We start from the raw sequence: 27,951 nt of genomic DNA on the forward strand, positions 1-27,951 counted from the left end.
ATTTTACCAATGTAGTTACCAGCCTTTAGGAGATCCATAATAATAAGCAAATAAGATGTGATTAGAGCTCTCCATGGGGAGAGGTAAATCTATACAACTTCATACTGTATACATTCCGTATTTGCTTAATCTTGTAGGTGCCCTTAATATGTTAATGCAGAATCCTCTTCTTACTTACCTTCCTTTGTGATGTTAATATTGATCCAGTTAAAAAGGAATTAACAGTGTCCCGCTTGTGGAGTGATAATATACATCGAGCCATATCCGGCGGTTGACATGACAACCGCTGTTGCTACAACGTTACTAACGATGACGTCATTTCAGGGGAGGGCTCTCCCCTATAAATAATCTATCTAGTCATAGCCTCGGCTTGCCTTTGACAAAGCCATAGCGAAACGCGCGTCGGCGGACGCCGCGCTCGCTGCTCCCACCACTAGTCCCTGCTATTTAGCCGAAAAACAAACACAGACAGTTAGATTATCACGCTGCCCGCTGAGTTAGAAGGGAGCAGTAGTGAGACAAAAATAGTGCAGGACAGCTCTACATTATCCATTGTATCCTGATAGGGAAATTAGCCATCCATTAAAGGTGTAAATCCTATCAATCCTTTTCAGTTATATAAAAGGAAAATTTGCAGGATATAGTGGCTATAAGAGGGATCACATTAGTCCCTTTATATTTGTTTAGGATACTGCAGTACCTTCAAATTTCACCATGCTAATCCTCTTATAGTGTTGCCATTCAACAATATGTATGACTAAAGTCCACTAATTTCACACAACTGTTTTCTATTGGGATGTGGTGTTAATAAAAGACTTATCAATGTGTTTTTCACACTCAATGTAGTAAAGTAAGGTTTATAACGGAGCAGTGTCGCGGTTAGACAAATTCAGTTTTGTCTTTTTATCAGTTATCTTAATTTAGGGTGGTATCTTTATTCAACTTTCAACTTTTATATTTCGCTAATGGAATTTTTTAATTTTAATTAATAAAGACGCATTTAACAGATATTCAAATTATAAACAAACACTAAAATATATTCTTGCCCATTAGAGTGCCCCATTTGATCATCCCTTTTTTCCTTCACCAAATATGTTCTGACTAAATCAGTCCTCCCTACTTTCAGTACCTGTTTTCTACATGTTTTGTCTGAAAAATTGTGTAATTCCTTCTTTTCCATTTGTGGAAACCCACGTAATGTCATCTATTTACTTGATATAGTATATGACTAAGCCAGTGTAGCCTGAATGTTTTTTTATTTATTTTTTTAACTGGGACCTCATTACTACTGTTCTGGAGCCCCAAGTGCCATCGCTCTGGAACACGGAAAACGCTTCCCAATAAAAAATTATTCCATATCTGACAGGAAGCAAGGGTGTGTAACTTGGGGCAATCAGTCACAAGGATGCATCTGTCTGTCATAAAGATTTAGGCCTACTTTTTTTAAATACAATAACACAAATTTGTTAATTGGTGCTACGTATTCTAAGCTATAAACAAATGGGGGTAAATGTATCAAGCTGAGAGTCTTCCGGTGGGTTTGAAAAGTGGAGATGTTGCCTATAACAACCAATCAGATTCTAGCTGTCGTTTTGTAGAATGTACTAAATAAATGATAACTAGAATCTGATTGTATTTTCAAAAAACTCTCAGCTTGATATATTTACCCCATGGTGTCTGTATGAACATAAACTTTATACAACCTCAATCCAGACTTCAGTCGTTCTCCTTTATTATCCATAATCTTTCACCATATGGTTACACATAATGATTCCGCATGCAAAAGACAAACATATCATATATATGAAGTAAATTCAGGGTAAGTCCTAAAAGAAACTTAATACAAAGGACAATTCCATAACTTTGTGGATTTAAAGATAAATAATGAATTTCTTGTAGTCCCCTCATGGTATTGTGCTTACATAAATGAGTAAGCACTATATATGATATGTTTGTCTTTTGCAAGCGTAATCATTATTTGTTACCATATGGCGAAAGATTATGAATACAATATACTCTATTTGATAGAACACTTAGCGCAAATTAACAAATCTGTGTTACTGTATTTGGTTCTTTTGGTTTAGTGGTATTTCATTTGGTTTGTTAAGGTTGCTGTGGTTGTTGAAGCACCCTGGAATTTATCTATTTTTTTTCTTTTTAAAGTTATTATTGCCTACTAACAACTTTCAACTTGTCACATAATGTGTTGTTAGTTAGAGCCTAATTTATGTTCGAAATTATCAATGACAGTAAGAGAAATTTGTAACTATTTTTATTTAAAATTTACATTTTAAATTGGCTTGATCAATTGGAGGCTTCCTGTGATTTTCTGACATCACCTTCCAGATATATGTGAATTCTGTGTGTTTGTGAAATCATTCAGGTGTTACATCCTGAATCAGTGTTGCTGCTTTCTCACATGATACTGGATTCAAAAGTTGGACTTTGAAATGTTAAGGATTTGTGGACTTCGAATTGTGTATCTGGTGGACTTTTAAGTTGTTTTATTAAGGAGGTTACCTGCCTCTGAACCCTTTCTAGTTCACTGATATCCATTTTACAGTGAGGTCCCAAAGACTGTGTACCCCTTATTCAGTGATTTGCATCATGTTATTTTTTTTCTTTTTATACATCCCAGGATTTTATTTAGCACTGTGTTGTGTTACTCTGCTTTCTGTCAACCACTGTTTCTAAGTTTGATTCCAGCTCAGTTTTCTTCAACTGCGTTTTACTGTGTAATTAGTGTAGTTAATAACACAATTTAGGTGCATAACTTCATATTCATCTATATTAAATGTTTTCTACCATATCACAGCTAAGTTTGCCATTTTGTGTAAATTTTACTGTAGGAAGCTACTATCCTGCTCTGTGTTAGCAACCTAACATAGATTGGGTCATCAGCATTTTTGGACACTTAGGAATCTGCCTTTATTTTGTATGTGGCTGCAGTACCTCAATACCACCAAAGGGGTTGCTGTTTTGTCCCTGAACATTCCACCTGGCCTGCAGGAATTAATCTCCTTCCCTGACTAGTTCCTGCACCTGTTCCACTGCTTTATATGCCTGCCTCCATCAGTGTTCCTTGCAGTTCATCATTTCTTCCCAGCAGCTTCTGTTTCCCTGTGAATTATCTTCTCCAGTTTGTACTTTGGTTTGACCTCTGCCTGTGACCAGACCATCCTTGATCGCTGCCTGACCCTTGTGCATGTGACCCCGACTACACATATCGCTGCCTGGATTGACCCTTAGCCTGGTATTTGATTCTGCCTTGTTATGTGTGATAACTCACTCTTCATTCGGTGCTTTATGTCTCCTGGCTATCTGGAATCCTGCTTCCTGCCTCCTTTATCTGGTGCCTCACTCCTCCTGGCTATCTGGATTCCCGCCTTCTTTGTCTGGTGCCTCATGCCTCCTGGCTTTCTGGAAGCTTTCTGATACCTGTTCCAATCATCTGGTGCCTCGTGTCTCTTGGCATATTGGGTAATTCTGTCTCTTTGGTCCTGCATTTGAACTGTATATTGCCATCTGAATTATTTCTTGGAACCTGTTGCTTCTGTGAACTAATCCTGCCATTTACCGCACCTGTTCCTATTTTGTGTATTAGAGTACACCCATTATATCTGCTATTGAAACCTGAAAATTCCATGAACCGAATCCCTATTTAAAATTATCCGCCTTAATAAAGACACTTGGCTTTTCTATATCTATTGCCACTTTCTGAGTTCACACTAGGAATCATAACAGACACCTTACTTTGCTGACAATTTATAGAGGTCATTAAAATAAAGGGTAAAAACTACAGTGTCCAATACTGATCCCTCTGATGCATTACTATATGTAGCCCTGTATAAGAGCAGCTTTGTTGTGCGCCTTGATTGGTACAAGTGCAAGTGGACAATTTTGTTGAGAAATGCTAGTTTGCACAGAGGAGGCGTTGGATGGAGTTAACGTGTTCCTAGCGAAGTACAGGATAGGTACCATTGCCTCATCTTCTTGGAGCAGTGCAGAATAAGACTTCAGTTTGCGGATAGAAATGAGAAACCGGAATACAGAGAATGCATTGTCAAGGATATTACTTGCTATGCAGAGGGTCACTTGATCAAGGCAATGTAATCACATTTTTCACATACACAAAATGAGGTTAAACCAGGCATTATTTTAGGATAAAAACTGAATTTTTTTCTCTCTTGACAGAAGTTTTAGTAAAACGGTAGGCTGATGTGCAAACATTGTTCTTTTGTATAATGCAGCACTAAAGATTTTTACGCCTCTCCACGCATCGAGATGCATTTGTAGTTTTGTGTACTTTATTACCGAGAGTGGAGCATCGGTAAGCAGCTGGAAGTGAACCATTGATGAGCACTGGTGCAAGTGTAAGGGCACGAGGAGTGCTGTATTACCGCACAGGGTTGTTGACTCTCGCCTTAATCCGCCTTGAACTTACAGGATGAAATCTACACCAGTAGAAGAAACACTTGGCTTTTGGCCAAGGTGAGGAAAGCTGTTATTCACCCAAAGGATTGTATCTCAATTTATGCTTCTCCTTCTGAAGGAACCCCACGGCTTCAGTAGAGTATAACAGTCTCCCATATTGAGTATATGTGTCCTTAACCAACAATACTCACTGATTTTTAACAAATATTTAAATAAATATGAACAATGGGAGAGACGCATACATTTTTTTATGATAGTATAGTGTGGAGACAACATATCAGCGATAACTGGATACTTTTAAAAGTATAAACACAATAAATTTGTTGGTTATAGCCAGACCCACTAAGCAAGATTGTCCTAACCAAAAGTATCCAAACCCAGGAAATCATAGCAGTAGCAAAATTGCCTTCAAATATCAATAACACAGGTAGTTTAATTTTGTCTATAAAAAGTGCCTGAGAATTTTAAAGTGCTATCTCTTTGGGGCCACTTTTGGCCTATATATGGCCCTGGCCCACACCAGTACAATCTAAAAGGGCTGGTAGCCACATGGGCTTGAATTAGAGCTAAAAACTAAAAATAAGGGGAATATTGCTGTTGAGGGGCTGCCAACCATTGTAATAAGAATGTTATCCCAGTGCTAGTGTGCTCTGTCATTTACAGTGAACTCTGGAACAGCCAATTGCAGTTCAGTTCTATAAAGTATTAGGGCACTGCCGTTATTGGTCACAGTAATGTTAGTATATTGTGTCTACCACAGGATGGAATGTTTTGCTTATTATACAGCTTTGTGAATCTTAGAGGAAATCCATAAACACCAGTATGAGCTGTATATAATTCCACTGTACTTTTAGGAGAGTTTTATTATGGCTAAAATCTGATTTTAAAGTCATGGGACAATAATCTTGCTAGACTTACATTTCCTTTTTTTATGGAAGTCAATTACTACTGGTGATATTCATTAACACAGGGGTCTATATATTAATATTCGACAATAAGGCTGATTTTCTATTTCTGCTTATCATGGCAATAGAATCGCCAGACCAGTCTTGGGTGATATACACACGTGTGACACATGTAGCTGGTTCATGCATGCGCAGTGGAAATCGTGAAAAAGTAGGAAAAATTAAAATTAAAAAATATGTTAAAACTATTGACCATAGAAAAATGCATTATTCAAAGAATAAAGGATATTTTCATAGATATTCTTCTGTTATTGCGATCCTGAGATGCTTTGCATGGGTACGCTAGCACTATCAAGACCTGTGGGAATCTCACAACTGATAGTGGTTTCCATCAGCGATCAACGATGGTGACCCCTTGATATATAGGGGGAAGTCGCATCTCAAACAAAAACACCCCTTTAACAAATAGAACTTCTTATATTAGTTAAATCCATGTAAGAATGAATATTATGTGGTACAAGTAATTGTTATCTTATTTTAGTATTTTCCTTTTATTCTTTTTATCTCAGTTCTTCTCAGTGCTTCTGTATTCTAACATTTTCTCTTTCCTTCTCTGTATCTTACTTTTTTTCCATCTGGAAGGAAACCAAAGTATATTTTACTTGTCTTCGACCAAAGTGTGCCATTCAGCAGACTTATATAGTGATACAAATGGAACAATGAAGATTATTATTATCTATGGCACATAATTAGGTTATTATTGCGTTTTCAATGCAGCTTAAAAAGCTTCAAATGAAAATGAGTCTTCTTGTGGACTTAAATAGACTGGTGATTTAGAAAGTATGGCTGTATATTTTTAGATTGAATGTAAAATTTATCTTAAGAAAATGCTTTGGTTTATATCCAGAGATTCTTATCTGCATTCATTACAAATATGTAAAATCTGATTGTTTTGACAGCTCTGCTTTCTTTAGTATACTATGTTAATACACAAATTGCTTATAGACAATATTGTATCTTACTATGGTCTTTTTTAGTACAAGTTGTGATTCTATTTTACACATATTTGCCAACTTTGGCCACTTGCTGTCTGGGAGATCGGTGGGGGAGGTGGGCGTGTGGGGGCAGGGCTCAGCGATTTGCATTATTGACCCCGCCCCCTACACTGACATCACACTGTATAGCCTATTACAGCAGGGGTCGGGCCACGATGAAGAGCAAATCGCCTCATAGGCCCAGCCCCCCACCGCTTAGATTGATGAGCTTTGCCTGCTCTCCCGGGAGTGCGGGAGGACTTCCAGAAATTCGGGGGTCTCCCGGACATTACGAGAGAGTAGGTAACTATGATTTTATACACAATACGCTCTTGAGAAGTTCAAATTTCAATACTGTCAGGCATTTAGTAATCAGTGGTAGCTGTTCTTCGGGGTTGGAAGAAGTATATGATATGCTAAAGATAATGCAACTGAAGCTGTTTGTATTGTGGGCTTGCTTTTATTGCTATAGTATGATCACAAGTAATCAGTCAGTCTCACACACAGGCAATATCTCTACAGTCTGACCTTCATTTCCTCTGCCCCAGGCCAGACACTATGGTTTACTGAACTGCTTTTATCAACACATTGAGGATTATTCAGAAGTGATGACCTAGACAAGCTAGACCTGGTGCCTGTCTCAATCCTTCAAACTCCAAACACTGCTGGAGAGGCCCTGTACAGGGAGGTTTCACATATTCACCATAGATCACACAATGAAAGAATCTGTGCTGCTTGCTGAGATTTCATTTCAAGTGTTCAGTGAGCCATGTAAGAATGGCTTATTCTATACATATACCCTTACTCTTTAAATGTGTATTTTGTTAATACTAGTTAATATCATAGGGCCTGACTCTTTAAGGATCTTAACTTGAGAAACTTCTTATCCCAGTCTCCTAGACAAAACCATGTTACAATGCAAGGGGTGCAAATTAGTATTCTGTTTTGCACATAAGTTAAATACTGACTGTTTTTTCATGTAGCACACAAATATCAACTTTAAATGTCAGTGTACAAATAAGCTATCAAGTATTTACAAATCCGACATACACCACACTGACTAAAAAAATTACGATGCGAATAACAGATAATATAATGATGTTGACTAACCAAGTAACTGACAACTAGTATTTCCGGCAGCTAAAATCCCCTTCAAATGTAAAATGCGACTTTGCAAAACCCATACAGTAAATGATCACCTCACTATTAATGGACATCATGACAACTGCGGTTTTAAAGTGGCAATGGGTGGACCCACAGCCTGTATAATACTGTCTTATATCATAGACCCACAAAGTAACAGTTGGGTTGGGGCACCCAGCAAGAGGCTAAGGGCTGATTTAATGTGCTAGAATTTGTTTCTGGTCCTATAACTTAATCTGCAATATGGGTAAAATAAACAGACTTCATGACACTTTTCAGGTTTTATATTGTTCCATTTTTTAATGTTTTTTTTCATAGAGGATGCAGCCCATTTCCTGTGGTGCCCCAGTTTGGAAAATATATTGTCTGTTCTCCAATGCTTAGGAGCCAGTTGCATTGCTTTATACCCTATTGAGAAGAGCAATAAACAAAGAACAAACAGAGGTGTAAGGTGAGTTATTTTAGTAAAAAGAACTCTGTATCTATTATAATTAAAAGCATTATAGTAATGAGGTGGGTAATCTGCGCTTCCCAAGTTTAACTTGCCATCAGGTTTTTACCATTGCCCGTTTGTTTTCCTAATTAGCTCAATCAGCTACTAAGAGATACCTACTTAATTAGTTGGGCACCCATTCCTTATATGTTACACCGTTATCCAACCAATCGATTTTGATCACCACAATGGTTTTGACCATAGATTTGGCAAACTATACTGTTGGACACCATATATCCCTGAGGATGCATGCTAGCGATGCACATAAATGGAGACCGTTACCAGCACACTTAATTACCATTTATATCTGGATTATTTACTATTACAACAAAGACGACTTATATATAAGGATAGGTACACTGAAGAATTTTCCGACCGACTTGTTATCTATAACAATTATATCTGCGCGTGAAGGTCCGATCAGATGATTCATGCGCAAAAACTAGACAGATTTACCTTCAGATCTGTGCTCTTCATCTGGTCCTCTAGTCGTTTAGAAAATGACAGCACAATAGTCACTCATTCACTCATTCCTGTAACACTGATTAAAACCACCTTGTTATAGCTATCTACATGTTCTTATAAATCTCGTTAGCTTCTGTGACTAAATATTCAGTCTCAAAATGAACAAAGAAACTATTCCATCTACAGCGAACTCTACATTTAGTCACCAGGGCATGTTCATTGCCGACATTGGCTGAAAAGACCATGACACTGTAAACTCTGTGGAGATCGTGAGTGCATATACACAACATGATCAGCAGCTGATTGGAAAAAGATTATTAAACAGTACGACCAACCAAATGAAACGACAGCGGCACTGTGGAATGGTTGTCATTCATCGTGAAAGTATACAAACTATCGTGATATATGGCCGAGCTGCCGTTTATCGGGTGATTGGTCCGATAATCGGCTGAAACACCTCCAGGGTGTACCTAGCCTTAGTAGGATTTTGGATATTATCTGTCTGCAATCTTTGTTTAACCCCCTCATTTAATTGAAAGACCCTTGAATAAAGAACTTTATTGGACCACTTTTTTAAGGATTGATGCACAATAGTCAAAACAGATTTCTACTAATTCACTATACTGAATAAATTCAGGGTTTACATTATCTACAGCAATCTGTATTATGGGACTTGTTTACCAGTGTTAAATGTTAACGGATCACGATGCACTCTACTGTAATTTTGTTGTGATATGTCTATTTGCACTTTAATTGTTTTATTCATTGTTCAATAATACCAACACTTTGCATATTACATTTTCCATTGTGCCATTGTACACTACATAGACTTTTTATTCACTCTCCTTTACCATATACTTATATCCTGCGCCCTTGGGAATTTCAACTTTACAAACATTATGCAGGGCCGTCTTTCCCATTGGGCACAATGGGCAGGTGCCCGGGGGCCCTGCAGCCCAGGGGTGCCCGTCGGAGGCAGCACAAAAAAAAAAACCTGATAAAAAAAAAAGAAGAAAATACTTACCTTGCAGTCAGCTGGCGATCAGGCTCCCTCCCTGGTCTCCTCCTCCGTGCGGCGCCGCAGTGCATTTCGGGCGTGACGTCATCATGCCCGCCCGACATCCATTGCGGAGCGTGACGGAGGAGGAGACCAGGGAGGGAGCCGGATCGCCAGCTAACTGCAAGGTAAGTATTTTCTTCTTTTTTTTATTTTTCAGGTTTTTTTCTTTTGTGCTGCCTCCGACGGGTCCCACTGGGCTGCAGGGCCCATATATATAATCATTTTTATATATATATATATATATATATATATATATATATATATATATATATATATGTATAAATAGGGGCCCCGGTGCACTGCTTTGCCTGGGGGCCCAAAATGTTGTTAAGAGGGCCCTGACATTGTGGTGTTTATGTAAAGCATTTTGACAGCCACTCCCATGTCTAGCAATATAGATGTAGCAATGTCCTCTTTGCTGATTCTCTTTTACAGTAAGTATATAAGCTTTGGGTATTCACTGCTAGGAAGACAGAAGGAAAAATGTACCTTGTGCTGGCTATTATTGAATTTAATTTATTTAGAGACAATATATTCTACAGCATTACATGATACCAGAGACAATTTAAACATTCACTGATAACACAAAAAGTTGTAGTAAGACAGAAAGCAGAGGACCATGGCCATATTCACTCATTTTAAACTATGAGGGTATTGAAAAACTGTTCTGTATTTTAACCAAAGGGGATATTGTTAACATATTTTCACTATGCTGCAAGACTGGGGTCTAAGCATTTCACTGTGTATCTGCATGAGTTATTTAATGTGTGACGGGAGATTCACTGTTCTTTGTCATTTGGAAAAATAAATACAATTTATAATGTTACCTTTCTGTACACTATATAACGAACACAATCCTTTAAGTGCATTTTATGTATATCCTGAAGGAAACCTTGATCAATACTTAAGGATGGATCTATAGTGTCATCTATCAACTCTTTTGTTGGTTAAGTTATTAGTCTGGATCTTATGGATTAGTGGACAGCTTTATATGTCCATTATGTAAATTAGGGCGTAATATTCTGTTTTTAAAAATATGTATTTGTGCTCTAGTGTTTTAGCTGTATTCAGTGCATGATGAATGCTGCTTAAATAGCTGCTATAATAGCGATATTGATCTTTATGGTAAATGTGTCCACTGTACAAATTTAAGCTCTTTTTAGATCTTGAATACTGCATGTTCCTATTTTGGTACTTCTAGCACAGTAAAGTGTGTCATTTTTCCATAGAGATGAATGATTTCTTCACCAGATGGTGATGCATCTGAAAGCACTGGAGAAAACATGGTTTTTTTTTTTTTTAAATAGTTGGTATAAGGTCCAATTTTTTCTCAGTCTATGTTTTCTTTATGCATTTTTTGCCCCTACTAAATTTATTGCAATGTTGTGTGCTTAGGGGTGACTTCAATTGGCCACATTACTTGCGAAAGTAATGCGGCCCGCGCACTATTACCGTTAGAACGGTAATTTTAACTTGGATTTCTTCTCTCGGCTCTCAGAGCTGCGAGCAAAAATCAGCTGTGAAATTAACGTACTACCGGTAATAGTGCGTGGGCCGCGTTACTTTCACGAGTAATGCGGCCAATTAAATTCCCCCTAAGGCCAATTGAATTCCCCCCTTAATGTCAGACATTATCTTGTTACTGTGCATTACACCCAAATTTGATTTAAAAAAGCCCTCATGTACAGTGAACTTAGTGCAGTGAACATACAGTTAGGCTTACTATTAAACTTTCACTATTTTTAAAGGACAATTTTAAGTAAATGGTAAGTAGAAAAGACTTTTGCAAATTCAGCAACATTTGCAAACTATATTTTAAATTTCACCCTTTAGCTATTGGGTCTGAGCAACAACATATTGGCATCATCATCTTTCTATTACAGGGAGATCCACAGACATGGGTGTTCAGTTTGTATCCTGATAATGTCACTATAGCAGAAACTTTTTTTGTGTTCTTTGAAACAAGGACGTTGTCCCATTGAAGAATATTGCACAGAATTTTCACAGTGGGCCTGTGATTGCTAAATGAATGATCCCACTCTCCTCAGCCAATGCAGGGTTTGTCTTTCGAAAACATATGAATGATGCTCTGAATTAATATACACTTCCTAATTCACCTGAGTCTTTGATATGTTTATCCAATCGGATTTAAAGGGAATTTAAAGAAAGAATGCAAAAGAAGCCTTTGTATCTGTACCGATCCTTAGGCATCCAGATGCAGAAGTACAATTCATCATTGAAGTAGATAACTCTAATGTTATCCACATCCTGTCTCATGTATCTGTTTCTTATGTTAAATTACATCCTTCTGCTTTCTTCTTGAAAGACTTCCTCTGCCGAGATTAATTGAGACATAAAAGATTGAGAACTACTCGTCATAAAATGGACATTATTTGAGGAGTCGAGATACTGTCTAGAAGGGGTCAATTATACCATCACTGTTTAAACCAATCACAAAAATCACCAATATATCAAGGCAGCAAAAAGACTTATTCTTGAGATTTATTCTCTCGTTTTGATTTTGTTATCACGTATCATCCATGCTGTAAAAATGTAAAGGCAGATTCTCTGTCTATGAGTTTCTCCCAAAGACCAATAGATCCCCTCTACAGTACGTTCATCATTCCTTCCATAGAGTTTGAGCTCACTCAGGATTTGTCCACAAGTTGCAAGTTGCCCAGGGTCAGGCACCAGCATCCATGCATTCTCAATGTATTGTTTATTTCATTGTCTTTAAGACAGTCTGTGTTGTCCAAGATTCATGGCAACAACATTCAGCAATTACCAAAACCATTAAATTGCTCTTCTGTTCTGTTTGGTGGCCGTCATTAAAGCGGTCAGAGTTTGTACAGTCTTATGAAACATATTCCAGAGTTAAGATACCTAGAGCGTCACCTTGGGGACTCATGTTTCCCTTTCCAGTAAATATTGATCCATGGACTGAAATATCCATACATTTCATCATGGATTTTCCTCTCTAATATCTGCAACTGTGTCTGGACCATTTCAGCAAAATGGTCCATTTCATTCAATTTTCCAAGGTACTTTCAGCTAAAACTCTAGCTCCTTTTCACACAATATATCTCTGTAGTGCATTCACAGGATCAGGTGTCTGTTCCTCTTTGGTTCTTGCTGCCTTAAATAGCTACCTGATTCAGTGATTAGTTGTCGGTTATAGCAGGGTTTCCCAAACCCAGTCCTCAGGGCTCCCCAATAGTGCAGGTTTTCCGGATCACATGTGACATAATTAGGACCACCTGTGGATCTGTTACAATGTGTCAGTCAGTAATGAATACACCTGTGCTCCAGCAAGTAGATAAGGAAAACCTGCACTGTTAGGGAGCCCTGAGAACTGGGTTTGGGAAACCCAGGGTTATAGTGATCACACGCTAGCATTTCCGTGTTCCAGTACAATGCTATTCTGAATTCTGTCTGTTTCCTGGTATCTGAGTCTTGCTCGTGACACGAACCTGTTTTTGCCTTTTGCACATTTATATCTACTCTACTGTTTGTTCCGTTCTATGGATTCTGCACCACATTATCCTACATACTTTGTATATAGACTTTAACTTCTGCTATGGATGGACTTTTTGTTTTACTGATGCTACTGCTTTTCCTATTGCTCCTCCTTTGTCAGGCTTTTATCAGTAGTAGTGCTGCGCCACAATGCCACAACAGTACTGGCCAAACACTGGAATTACAACTTGCATATTTGTGGTTCACTGTACTATTCAGTACTTTCTACTGCCAAGAGTGGTCCTGGTTAAATTTGGGTACTGTATCCTTCCTTTTCCATCATTGATATCTGTTACCGCAATGTCCTTTTGGTGTGTCCTTTATCCCTGCTGTTGTGGTACTGGCAGCAGTACTCTCAAGTCAGTCTATTATCTTGCTCTTATCATACCACACAAACCTATACCTGTTAAGTTATCTCTACTTGAAATTAAGTCCAAAGGACAACCAAGTACTGACAAGCATATCAAGTTCCATGGAAAGGGGAGTTGCTATAATTTATGCTCTTGTCAATGTCGGTTTTGATAACTTAGTAAAGATTTTGTGACACATATATGCTACAAGTTCAGATGGATTATGTGAGTTTTAGTTTACTTCCATGATCATCACACAGAGCTATGATATACCTGTAGGCTGTACTTCCCCTACTAGAGCTTAATTTTAAAAATATATAATGCCAGAAATATTATATTAAGATACCTACAGAGGGATTTCAAGAGTCACAATAATAAACAAAAACATAGACACATTGCTTGGGAAAATGTTAGCTATCTCTCAGATATTATTTAAAGGTAAAATTCTTCTTTAACATACATAATATTTGATAATCGTGAAGTTTGGCATTGTAAATTCAGCATCAGTGGTATTGTGCAGTGTAAAACACTACTTTATAATTAACCTCTTCCCTCTCTATTCTCCCCTCCTAATGAAACAACTACCCACTCTGTAATACCACCCACTGTACTACTTACATCAGTAAATGTCCTGAACAACTGCAGCCGTTGTACCTCCTTTCCCTATACCATCTACCCTTTGCTAACCATCTTCACAACCCAATAGAGACAGCTAGTAGGTCATGACCTCAGTGGGCAGGCTTTCACAGCTAGTAGGTCATGACCTCAGTGGGTAGGCTTTCACAGCTAGTAGGTCATGACCTCAGTGGGTAGGCTTTCACAGCTAGTAGGTCATGACCTCAGTGGGCAGGTATTCACAGCTAGTAGGTCATGACCTCAGTGGGCAGGTATTTACAGCTAGTAGGTCATGACCTCAGTGGGCAGGTATTCACAGCTAGTAGGTCATGACCTCAGTGGGCAGGTATTCACAGCTAGTAGGTCATGACCTCAGTGGGTAGGTATTCACAGCTAGTAGGTCATGACCTCAGTGGGCAGGTATTCACAGCTAGTAGGTCATGACCTCAGTGGGCAGGCTTTCACAGCTAGTAGGTCATGACCTCAGTGGGTAGGCTTTCACAGCTAGTAGGTCATGACCTCAGTGGGCAGGTATTCACAGCTAGTAGGTCATGACCTCAGTGGGCAGGTATTCACAGCTAGTAGGTCATGACCTCAGTGGGTAGGCTTTCACAGCTAGTAGGTCATGAGCTCAGTGGGCAGGTATTCACAGCTAGTAGGTCATGACCTCAGTGGGCAGGCTTTCACAGGTAGTAGGTCATGACCTCAGCGGGCAGGCTTTCACAGGTAGTAAGTAGGTCATGACCTCAGTGGGCAGGCTTTCACTCTCCTGCTGTATCTCTGCATGCAGGGGACTTTGGATTAGTTCAGGATGAGGAGCTGTATGTTTTTCCCTGTTGCGGAGTATAGGTGGAATAATGTGGATATTGGGAAGTCCTACATAGGTGGTTAAGGAAAAGGAGAGGTAAAATGGGGGTTGTGCAGCGACATTTCCCGAGGTGCATGGGCATGTAAAATCATAAGATGCGCTCACCTGCCCCTCTTTCCAGCAGAACATGTGGATATAACATGTGCCTCCGGCAGACAGGTGTTTTGACTTTATTTCGGGTACTATTAACCACCACATTCAACAAGTTACAGAAACATTTGATGTCTTTGAGAACTGAAGCAGGCTTGGAGGTAGTGATGCTGGGATTCATGAAAAGGGTTCTGAGTGGTTGTTAACATGGCTATTCCTAGGAGGTCGGTAATCCAGCTCACCAGCTTTACAGAGGTCAGCAGGAGTGACCTCAGCAGCCCAATGGGGTAAGAATCAAGTGGCAAAATATTTTGGGAACTGGTTATATGCATTTAACACACTGGCTAGTGTTATCAGAGAGAAAACCCCTCAATTACCTGGAAGCAATCTAATAAACATAGGCACTAAATCATGCTTGACCTATGAATACATGAGTACTTCTTTGTCATTAATGTTGGGAAAGTGCTGGATCCCCATTCAAACAATGGCCTTGGGTTTTTAAGACACAAAGCAATTGGGCGAAGGATTTTAATGAAAAATGTAAAGGTATGAGCCAGGTAGCTTTCTGTCATGAGTGCTATATCTACATCAGGGGGTGACTCATGCAGTCTACTAGATGCTTAAAGAGGAGTAGGGCAGCAGTGAAAAGGATCAAACCAGAGGTTTTAAGGGTAGAGGTCCCAACCCTAGTGGCACTAGGCTAGGGCGGCATTTTAATAAGGAACAGTGTGGCTTCTTAGGGAAGTCTTTGAGCAATGATTTATTATACCGGAGGGATTGGGTACTCCTGGGGGAGACAGAAATTTGCATTCAGAAATGGAACACTGGGATGGTGTACAGGAAAAATTGTCAAAAGAGGTTACCTTAGGAAGAATGATGGGACTTATTGTCAGTCCACCAGGTTTAAGAGTCTCTCCCTTGGGTGTAGTTGCTATGAAAGAGCCAGGGGCATGTATGATAATTCACCACCTTTCTTACCCAGAGGGCAGGTCAGTCATTGACGCCATTGACCCTGAGTTATGCAGGACAGCATATACTTCTTTCAACGTATCTGTACAAAATGTCAAGAGCTATTGAAAATGAGCATTAATGGCAAAGGAAGACATAGAAGCGCCTTTCATTTGCTCCATATATACCATTCATATTTGTATTTGTTGGAATGCAAACTTGAGGGGAGTTACTTCATAGACAGGTGCCTTCCCAAAGGTTGTGTGATATCTTTCAAATTGCTCAAGGCATTCATCTCATTCCAAGAATGGATGTTGAAATTGGAAATAGAAAATAAGGGAGTTTGCCATTAAATGGACAAATTTGTGGTCATAGGCTCAGCAGATTCCTTATTTTGTGGCAATGCTGGTACACTTTCAAGTCATTGCCAAGGATTTCAGAGTGTCGTTAGCACCAGAATAACTTGTCTGTCTAACAATGGTGCTGACATTTTTAGGCATAGAAATAGACACATTTTGCTTACCAGTGCAAAAGCTGTGGGAATTAAAGGGCTTCATAAACACCCTTCTTAAAGACCATTAGAGGGACCTGTCCTGGACACAGGCCTGAAGTGTTGATGTTCCACGGAATGGGTTATTATGACGCAGTTATAGTTGTCAATGAGACAGAGTGTCATGTTGCCAACTGGTTGGTGACAACTTATGGGGCCTTGGAAGTTGGTGTCAGACACAGTATTTGTGACCTGTTTGGGGTCCTTTGCTTGTCCGTTATGTCCCTTCTCTTAAGGTTAAAGTTGGAATATATAAAAGGCTGCAACCAAATTGTCTTCACTGCTAAGTGTGTCATTTAATATAGGTACTATTATTAGTAATTGGGGGATGGGGGGGGCAGATAGCTTCCCTGTCTAATGTTCATTGGCTGCAGCAGCATCTGCTTCTTTAAGTGACATTTGTTCTTTGGGAAACACGTAGCAGAGCAGATTGTGTTGGAGGGAGAGGGCGCTGCGGCAACAGCAACACGACAGAGGAACAACGCCAACCATTGTTTGGTGTGGAACAGAATGGAGTGGGGTACATAACATGAGGAACTAAGGAAAGTAGGCCAGAATGTGGAGGGAAACAATAGCAGTGAGAAGGGTTAATTATGTTTTAGTGCTGCAAATTGCATAATAGCAATAAAAGGTTGCCAAAGTTTATGATTACTGTATATTGTATTTTTTTACCTGCAAGCCTTTGTTTGATGACATACAGTAACTTGCTATCACAAGGATGATCATTTTACTGCTTTTTTATGCAATGGATGGTTGTAAAATGTATACTAATATATATTTCCCGTCTAACACTAGGTGGCATTTATTAAAGCCTCTTGTGAAATAATTTATTTGAATAGCACTTATAGGGACAGATTCATTTAGCTGTGAGGTCCTGTAGTAACCTTGCATGATTTGTTTCTGTGCAAATTACCAGTTTTCACGGTACGGAATAAATTGATAATCATTGTTCACACCGAGACTCATCGCATAAGGTTCCTATGTGATCTCGCGGCTAATTGAATTGGCCCTAAAAAGTACAATATAAAACACGATGCACAGGAAATTTACATGCGCCTCAGCAAAGGATTAATGGTCTACCAAAAGAGACACAGATTAATTTTGGGACTGCAGAACAATATTTGCAAAAATATAGTTGCCACAAAGAAATGGTTCTTATCCTACACCATTTTTAGACTTAGTGTAGAACAAGCATACTGGTCCACTTTGTGGGAGATTTCTAAAAATCGTTACTGTTTTTTTATAGATCTACATTTTTGCCCAGTAATTAAAACTGCTGCTGCTCTAATTTTGCAGAGGTTTTCTGTGTGAACTTTATATAAATTCCCACCATTTGTAAAGTCGTAACACATTGTTTTATTTTTTTTGTTATATATATTAATGTAATAATTATTACTATGACCTTCCATGTTTAGCATCTTTGCAAAAGTGTTGATAAACAATTGCTGCTGTATTATGAAATTGCGCTAGTATTTTACCCTTGTTATGCCACTACCTTTTCTATTTCACAGTGCTAGACTAGTAATTAGTTAATTGTTGGTACAATTGAATATCACCGAGCAACAGATTGAGGGATGTTATATTCATATGTAGCGTAAAATACAGCCCTAAACTGGTGTTATAGTGAGGGCCATGTTATACAATGGGGTGGTATAAAGAGTGAGCACTGTACATACCAAATTAAATGGTAATTTCTCTCTAAGACTATTTCAACCTGATATTTCTTTACAGACATGTATTCTTTTCCATCCAACACTGAGCTCACTGTTTGTGAAATTATCAGCCGGATGCTTAGGCTTCAGTATATAATGAGCATCAGATGATAACAAGGCAGGAAATGTGCTTCCATTAAATGCATCTGTGGGTCCTATTTTGGTTCATATTTGTATTTTTAATCGTCCATATCGAGCGTTTGTCTGTTATGAGTTCTCCACTCTTAACCCCTTACTGCTTAGGGAGACAATTATGTTTTCCACAGCTGCAAAGGGATTGCAATTACAATAACTTTTATTGAAAAGTGGGGCAGACAAACATAGAACTGTATGCTGTAATAACATTTTATCAGAGATGCTAATCATTATGTTCATGTTGATTAAGTCCAGGTTTTTTTGCATTACAAAAAAACAAAGTATAACTAATGAATAGCATAGTAAGTAGTTAACAAAATTGAAGAGCAGATCATATCATGTGACACTTTTGCTTCAGCAGACCCATTCTACTTGGTACAAAGCAATCAACCTCAAAAAAGTGTGCTGAATGAATTAGTTAATTAGAAACTTATTTGTGGTGGGGTTTTTTTACACAAAGGGTTCGCAGCGCCGTACAGAAAGCTTAGAACGAAACAGAAAATTTTGTTTCAGGTATTCACAAATCATACGTTATAAAATGAGATATAAAATAATAGATTATTTATATACTCTTCATCAACAGTGCAATAAAGATGTAATTAAAATCTCAACACAGCTATGACCACACACACAGGGCAATAAGGTATAAGTGAATCTCAGAACACTTAGAAACTAGAAAAGGAAGGCGAACAGGTGGGGGAGTGATCTAGAGCAATCCGAACCTGTGCAAAATGAAGCCTGCATGCCGAAGGTAATGGTAAAAAGAGCAGGCGAACATGAGTTAAGAGGGACTTGCTTGCAAGAGCTTATAATCTAAAGGGAGGGGGCAGACAAACCGGAAACACAAAGTGGTGAATCACTGTAAGGGAACTAAAGATCTGACGGGAGGGATAAATAAGAGTGGGTGGCAAGAAGAAGGGAGGATGAATGAGGGTGAGGAATGCGTTGAGTTAGTGAAGAAGGTCGATGAAGAGGCAGGATAAGGAGGGCAGGGGAGAGGTGAGGCAGTAAAGTTTTGCAGGTTTGGTGATAGTGTGATAGAACGAGGGTGATTGTTTCAGTGAAGGGGGCAGCACGGGAGAAATCTTGAATGCTGGAGGGAGACTTTACCAAAGGAGGGGTTAGGCGCTGGTCCTTACCTGATTGTAGAGGGTGAGAGGGAGTATGAATGGAGATGAGCTTGAAGATATAGGGAGCAGTGGAATTAGAGAGGGCTTTGTAGGCGAGTGTGAGAAGTTTGAAAATTATTTTGTAGCAGAAAGGGAGCCAGTGCAAGCCTTGATAAAGAGGGGAGACAGAGGTAGACCGGCAAGAGAGGAAGGTTAGTCTTGTTGCAGCGTTGAGTATAGAATGAAGAGGAGCGAGATGGAGGCAGGGGTCAATAAGGAGGAGATTGTAGCAATCAAGATGGAAAATGATCGGAGAATGGATGAGAGCTTTGGTGGCATCACTGGACAGGAAGGGTCTATTGCAAGCTATGTTGCAGAGATGGAAGCTGCGGGATTGGGTGAGACATTGAATATGGGGGCTGAAGAAGAGGGAGGAGTCAAGGATGAGACCCAGGTATTGAACTTCGGGAAGGGGAGATGTTGGTATTGCCAACAGTGATGGAAAGGAGGGGAGGAGACTCTTGAGGGAGGGAAGACAATAAGTTTAGTTTTGGCCATACTGAATTTAACTAAATGTTTGGACATCTAGGAGGAGTTGACAGAGAGCTTGCAGGACAGTGAGGAAGGAAGGGAAGAGGTTAGGAGATGGGAGGTAAATTTGGGTGTGGTCATCATATAGGTGGTACTAGAGGCTGAAGGTGCTGATAAGTTCACCCAGTAAGGATGTATACAAAGAAAAGAGCAGAGGGCCAAGGATGGAGCTCTGAGGATACTTGACAAGCATTGCTCACACCCCTGGACTATAAAGATTGTGCAGTGTAGCGATGAAACCGCTATTATATTTTTATAATGGGTATGTCATTGTGTATTAAATATCAATAAAAACATCAATCATTTCTCTCTGTCTTTCATAGGTTTACCCAACCTGTATTGGATACTGCGGCTCTAAACCATCCATACTCATATTTGTTAAGGAAGAACTTAAACAACGTTCTTAAGGTGAAGCATCCATTTCTTGTTTTCTGCTGCACGTCATATAAACATCACAAAGTTAGAAAACAGCAGTTAAAATATTGATGTCAGACAATGAAGATCGTACTAACCATCAAAGTTAAGAATACTAAAGTTATCCCTGTGCCTAGTGTAAAGATGGACACACAAGCTGACCCTGCCGTTCACTCTTGGGTGGCTAAATTCAACAAGATTTGGAAGTTCAGACCCCTGGGCTGAGCTGCTGTATCACTGCTGGCTCTATTACAGCCTGTCAGTGTGGCTGAAGATGACCACATACACAGCCATATAGAAGATGTTAGCTGTCATCTTTTGATCACATGTTCTGCCGAATCCTGATGACATGAGGATTATCAGGAATTGCATTCATTTTCAGCACATACCCACTTCTATAATGGGTCAATTGCCAGATATTAGCTGCAATATCAGGGTGTATATAGACAAGTTAACAGATTCTTGCCACTGTCACTTCTACACAAAAAATGTGGACTGGACATGAGATTTTATGTATTTTGTTTTTAAGGGCATTCCTACTTTATTTTAAAGCTTTCAGTTTCAGCATCTTAAATGTAAGTGGATATAATATAGAGCCTCTCAGCTAAATATACCCTTATGTTAGGAAATATTTCCATTATTTAGAAATGTCTGATAGTACTGTTTTGAGAACACATCAACTTTGAGAGTTAGGGGAATTCTTTCCATTTGGTAGTCTAATAAAAGCATGTTTGTTTTTTGTGGTGATTGCTCTGAATATTTTTATTTTCAGAAGTTTTGCTGAGTGGAAATATGTCTTCCTGTTGCATAAGAATAGAAGGAAGTTCTCTCTTGACACTTTCCTTGGTCTGGAGATGAGGAGCAATCCTTTGAGGAAGGGCCCCGCCCTGACTAAGTTCCAGCTCCTCTCACCTCTTAAAACCTTGAGAATATTTATAAAGAAACACTGTGACGCACATATCCTCTGAGTTTATGGGTCTCCCCTCCTTTCTGTGTTTCCTCCTCAGTTCCTGACATTGTGCGCTATTGGAAGCCCCCACTGCTTCTCAGACCATGAGCTTTTAATCTTCATCCCGATCCTGTGTAAGGTCAGCTTGGACATCAACATAAAGATGCAACCTATGGAGGATCTGAGGCAGCTTCTTCTAATATTGTTGAATAATGTGACCGATTGGCAGGCGCAGGTATCCTAAAAAGCATAAAATGTGTTTGTATCTAAGAAAAATATATTGTGTAAGCTACCATATGTATGTATAGGACTGAACCAAAATTGAGAAGCCGGCAATATATCAAGCAATTTTTTATTTATTATAGTAAAATGCACTATGAAGACTCTATAAATCACATGTGAGCACTAGGCTGCCATCCACTATTAGTAACATTTCTGGACCAACCAATATGACTTACTCTGACTATGCATTTCAAAGAAATCTTCAATAGGTCACAATATTTACTACTGTGACCCGTTGAAGGGATATTTTTGAAATATTTAGTAAGAATATGTGATATAGCACGGTGGCTAAGTGGTTAGCACTTCTGCCTTACAGTACTGAAGTCATGAGTTCAATTTCTGACCATGGCCTTATCTATGTGGAGTTTGTATGTTCTCCCCGTGTTTGCGTGGGTTACCTCCAGGTGCTCTGGTTTCCTCCCACTCTCCAAAAACATACTGGTAGGTTGATTGGCTGCTAACAAATTGACCCTAGTGTGTTTGTGTGTGTGTGTATGTTAGGGAATTTAGACTGTAAGCTCCAATGAGGCAGGGACTGATGTGAGTTCTCTGTACAGCTGTTAGCAGTCGCGGCGGCCGCGGGCACCGCCGCGACTCTCACCTGGTTCCTGTAGGCGTCCCGGTCGTCGATATGGCGACCGGGACGTCACTTCCTGCCTTTACCAACGGTCGGACACTAACTACAGGGGCGCTGCATCCCGGCAGCCGGGGACAGCCGGGCGCATGCGCAGAAGCGCCCACAAGCCTGTGGGCTGATTAATGTGGTAGGTTTGAGCCTGCCCATGTGATTTCAGAGCTAGGCTCTGATTGGCTGCTATTGGTATTTAAGGCAGTGAGGTCTGCAGCCTCACTGCCGGTTATAGCGTTCTGTCCTCAGTTCTGCTGCCTGCTTGTTCTATCTGTTGGTTATTTCTACCTTGGATTGACTACCCGTGTTTTGACCTTTGCTTGTTCCTGGACCTTTGAACCCTCGCTTCTGACCCTGACCTTTTTGCCTGGACTCCGGATTTTGCTTCTTTGCCTGTGTGTCTGACCCTTCGCTTGTCCCTGGATTTTGTATCTGTGCTAGTGACCTTTGACCTTGGATTCCTTCTTCACTACAGCCCGCCAATCTATTCCACTCCTAGGTGCTCCTTTAAGTCAGTATACGTTACTCGACCCTCGGTCGGCCCGCAGCCAAGTCTGTCCCCACCACTAGGGGCTCCAGCGAACACCGGGCCTTGTCACTCACCAGACTGTGAGTGCTTCTTCCCGTGTGTTTAGGAACCGTAGCCGTCCACCATCCTGAGGGTCTGCGCATGTGCAGCCCTTTCAAACCTTCTGTTCATGTTCCTTTTAGTTAATTGACTGATCAGGCAACACTCCCTATTTAAAGCACCTGAGTTCCATATCTCGTTGCCTGATCTTGGAGTCTCATTCCCATGAGCCTCTGAAGGTGTTCCTGTGTTTCCTCGTGTATTCAGCTCTGCTGATTCCTGTGGTTTCCAGACCACTTTAACTCTCCTGTGGTTTCCAGACCACTTCAACTCTCTTGTGTTTCATTGTGACTGTATTAGCTGATTCCTATCCGCTGCCTCCGTGCACTACAGTTATCAACTCACTTCAACTCTCCTGTGTTTCATCGTGACTGTATTAGCTGATTCCTATCCGCTGCCTCCGTGCACTACAGTTATCAACTCACTTCAACTCTCCTGGGTTTCATCGTGACTGTATTAGCTGATTCCTATCCGCTGCCTCTGTGCACTACAGTTATCATCTCACTTCAACTCTCCTGTGTTTCATCGTGACTGTATTAGCTGATTCCTATCCGCTGCCTCCGTGCACTACAGTTATCAACTCACTTCAACTCTCCTGTGTTTCATCGAGACTGCACCAGCTGATTCCTATCCGCTGCCTCCGTCCTCAACAGTTCCAGCTCATCTCAACTCTCCCGTGTTTCATCGAGACTGCACCTGCTGATTCCTATCCGCTACCTCCGTGTACCTACAGTGTCCTGCTTGCCGCTACCCTGCAGTTCTATTCGTGTCTGCAGCCAGCTGATCCGCTCTCCGTGCTTCTACAGTGTTCCTGCCTGTGTCAACTCGCCTGTCTGCATCAGATCAACGCCTCGCTGCTTTCATCTCGTCTAGACCATCTCTACACTTCAGTGTTCTCCAGGTGTCCAGTTCTATATACTACTGCTTCCTGAGTATTTGTTTCGATCCCTGCTGGGCTACCTACCTGTGCGCTGCACCTACTTGATTACCGCTTCTACCCTCCTGGGACTTCGCATCCTGCCGGCCTCCAGCCGTTCAGGTATCTCTGCACTCCTGTCTGACAGCCTGCTTCTGAACCACGGTATGCATACTTCTCATTGACTGTGCTGGTGTATTGCATATCTTGCTGGACTGAGTTGTTCTCCTCTGGAGTTTAATATCCGCTGAGACTATTGCCATCATTTGACTGTGTTACCTTTTGCCCGGATAGTTCCTGTGACTTTGTATTATTGTGCAGTGCTGTTCAGTCATTACTATATTGTGCATATCATCGTGGGATCAAGTTCAGTGTGCCCGTGTATACTCTGTATTGCATTTCTCTCCCCGTGCTCCTCCTCACATATATATTCAGTGGTACAACTTGCTAGAGGCAGACCACTGTTCCCTGTTTCCTGAGTCACCGGTTTCCAGTATCCTTTCACATAGCAGTGGTACAACTTGCTAGCGCAGACCACTGACTTCCCGGATACCTCCACCTGGATTCCATTCCTTCACATAGACAGCGGTACAACTTGCTAAACGCAGACCGCTGACTCTCATCACCTCCTCGTTGCTGCTGGACATTCCTCCTTACTATAGCAGTGGTACAACTTGCTACCGCAGACCACTGACTACCCTCACGTTTCCTTTGTCCATTCAGTTCCTCGTGTACTACTACCTGTATATTACCAGTGCTGCTAGTCATAGACTTTCGACGAGCATTCTCTACCATCTGCTGTCTCCTGTTCCGTGATCACCCTGCTACCAGAGTACCATATTACCATCTATACTGCTCTGGTAAGTCCATCACCTGGTGATCCCTGGGTAAAGACTCCTAGTGCCCGTGACAGTAAGATCAGGCCATGACAGACCCAGATTCGGAACCTACAGCTAAAGAGATGCTGCGGCATCTGGTTACCCGTATTGAGCAACAGGAAGTTCGCCAACGGCATTTGCTGCGGTGTTACCAGGCGTTAGCTTCCCAAAGAACGTCTGTCCAAAATATCACAGCTACTGTTGATGCTCCTGTGCCTTCCTCCGTTTCCCCAGTGCCATCCCAGGTGTCTACGGCTTCACCTGCCTACTCCGTCAAAGTATGATGGAGACCCCAAAACTTGTAGGGGTTTTCTCAACCAATGCTCAGTTCATTTTGAGCTCCAACCTCAAAATTTTTCTACCCATCATTCCAGAGTGGCCTATCTTATTTCATTGTTTTCCGGACAAGCGCTGGCTTGGGCTTCCCCTCTGTGGGAGAGAAACGATCCAGTATTACAAGATAGTGCCAAATTTATTTCTATGTTCCGAAGTGTGTTCGATGAACCAGGTCGTGTGACCTCCGCTGCTTCCAGCATTCTCCGTTTACGTCAGGGTTCTCGTACAGTAGGCCAGTACGTCATTCAATTTAGGATATTAGCCTCTGAACTTCAGTGGAACACTGAAGCATTAATTGCCGCCTTCTGGCAGGGGCTCTCCGATAAAATTAAAGATGCACTGACTACCCAAGAGCTACCTACGTCATTAGAAGATTTGATTTCCCTCTGCCATCGTGTAGACATGAGGTTTCGTGAAAGGGAATCTGAAAAAACAACTTCAGTTAAAGCACCTCTTCGCTCAACCCCTCAGTTAAGTCCAGCTTCATCTCCTGTGATCCCCATGGAGATAGGATGTTCCAAATTAACTTCTGAGGAGAGGAACCGAAGAGTAAAGAATAGACTCTGTATCTATTGTGCTGATTCCACACATATGCTCAATTCTTGCCCTAAGAAATCGGGAAATGCCAGGCCCTAACTAGTTCTGGAGAGGTAAAGTTAGGGTCCCTGGAGTCCTCTCCATGTTCTACGAAATTAAAAGTCTGCGCTTTTGATGTTACGATTTCCTTTGCTACCAAATCCTTTGAGTCCCAAGCACTGATTGATTCTGGAGCAGCAGGAAATTTCATTTCTAAATCCCTAGTGAATCAATGGTCCCTACCAGTGATTACTTTGAAAACACCTATTACTGTGACTGCTATAGATGGATCACGTCTCATCAATGGTCTCATCACCCAGAGTACGTCTCCAGTAACGCTTCAGATTGGTGTGCTACACCATGAAGAGATTTCGTTTTTAATTCTTCCTGTTACTACAAGTCCGATTGTTTTAGGCCTTCCATGGCTTCAATGTCATTCTCCCCAGATTGACTGGCGCACTCCTCAAGTTACGTCTTGGGGAGCTGAATGTCATCATCGTTGTCTTTCCCAAGTCACTCCTCTTAAAATACAGCAATCTTCCATCTCATCTTCCTCACCGGGACTTCCTCCGCAGTATGCTTCATTTGCCGATGTTTTTGATAAAGCTCAGTCTCAACGTCTTCCTCCTCATCGTTCATGGGATTGTCCGATCGATCTTCTACCTGGCAAGACTCCTCCTAGGGGTCGGATGTATCCACTTTCGTTACCTGAAACTCAAGCTACATCTGAATACATCCAAGAGAATCTCCAGCGAGGTTTTATTCGACCTTCCACCTCTCCCGCTGGAGCCGGGTTCTTCTTCGTTAAAAAGAAGGATGGATCACTATGCCCCTGCATAGATTTTCGTGGACTTAACGCCATTACTATTAAAAATCGGTATCCCATTCCTCTGATTACTGAGTTATTTGATCGCATTAAGGGAGCTCGGATCTTTACCAAGTTGGATCTTCGTGGTGCCTATAATTTAATTAGAATCCGGTCCGGTGACGAATGGAAGACAGCTTTCAACACCAGAGATGGGCATTATGAATATTTAGTAATGCCTTTCGGGTTATGTAATGCCCCCTGTCACGGGCACTAGGAGTCTTTACCCAGGGATCACCAGATGGTAGGCTTACCAGAGCAATGTAGATGGTAATAGGGTACTCTGGTAGCTGGGTGATCACGGAACATGAAATGATGGCCGATGAGATGCTCAGGAAAGTCTATGACTAGCAACACTGGTAATAATGAGGTAATGATACACAAGGAACTGTATGGACAAGGACACGTGAAGGTGGTCAGTGGTCTGCGATAGCAAGTTGTACCACTGCTATAGTGAGGAGGAATGTCCAACAGAAACAAGGAGGTGATGAGAGTCAGCGGTCTGCGGGTAGCAAGTTGTACCGCTGTCTGAGTGAAGGAATGGAATCCAAGTGGAGGTATCCAGGTAGTCAGTGGTCTGCGGTAGCAAGTTGTACCACTGCTATGTGAGAGGATAATGGAACAGGTGATACCGGAAACAGGGATCAGTGGTCTGACATCAGCAAGTTGTACCACTGAATATATATGTGAGGAGGTGCACGGGGGAAGACTGCAACACAGGATATACACAGGCACGTTATACACGATCCACAGTAATATGCACAATATAGATATATATATATATGTAAATGACTGATCAGGTCTGCAATCTAGAAAGTCTCTTGAAGTAGTCCAGCACAATGATAACACAGTCAATGATGGCAATAGACTCAGCGGATAGCAGACTCCAGAGAGAACCAAACACAGTCCAGCAAGATATGCAATACACAGCACAGTCAATGAGAAGTATGCATACCGTGGTTCAGCAGTAGCAGTCAGATGGGATTGCAGCGGTACCTGAGCGGCTGGAGGCCGACTGGATAGGAAGTCCCTGGATAGGTGAAGCAGCGGTCTAGCAGGTGCAGCGCACAGGTGAGTAGACCGACAGGGACACGAACCCACAGGAGTCAGCAACACGTGGAACTGGACTCATAGGAAACCCAGGAGAATGGAGATGATCCAGCAGAGGGTAGTAGAAGAGATACAAATCCAATGCTGACAGGAGGGTAGAGACCAGTGGAACACGTGAAGGCGTGGAGAGTGGATCAGCAGGAGATGGACGATAGCGCTGACCACAGCGGCAGGACTCAGCGGCACACGGAGGTAACCAGTAGCAACCACAGGAACCAACAGCGATGGGAAACAGGAGTGCAGCGCAGGGCAGGAGCTGTAGATCACGAAGTGCAGCAGATGGTAATGAAAAGCGGCAGTCTCGAGGAAGTCACAGCAAAGATGAGATGAGAGTGTAGTGCACGGAGGCAG

At 41.1% G+C, this 27,951-nt stretch overlaps 1 protein-coding gene across 9 annotated transcripts in view; it reads left to right on the top strand.

Moving 5' to 3' along the window:
• The window catches only part of SEMA4C (semaphorin 4C), a 465,016-nt gene that overhangs the window by 221,831 nt on the left and 215,234 nt on the right, over positions 1-27,951 (top strand). For all 9 annotated transcript variants that reach the window (XM_075207325.1, XM_075207330.1, XM_075207327.1 and 6 more), the window contains 3 exons: positions 7,835-7,967; positions 20,342-20,426; positions 21,440-21,616. In XM_075207325.1, the coding sequence (XP_075063426.1) occupies positions 7,835-7,967; positions 20,342-20,426; positions 21,440-21,616 (395 nt within the window). The remainder of the gene's footprint in view (positions 1-7,834; positions 7,968-20,341; positions 20,427-21,439; positions 21,617-27,951) is intronic.

The sequence above is a fragment of the Mixophyes fleayi genome, chromosome 4, assembly GCF_038048845.1.
Source record: "Mixophyes fleayi isolate aMixFle1 chromosome 4, aMixFle1.hap1, whole genome shotgun sequence".
NCBI lineage: Eukaryota > Metazoa > Chordata > Amphibia > Anura > Limnodynastidae > Mixophyes > Mixophyes fleayi.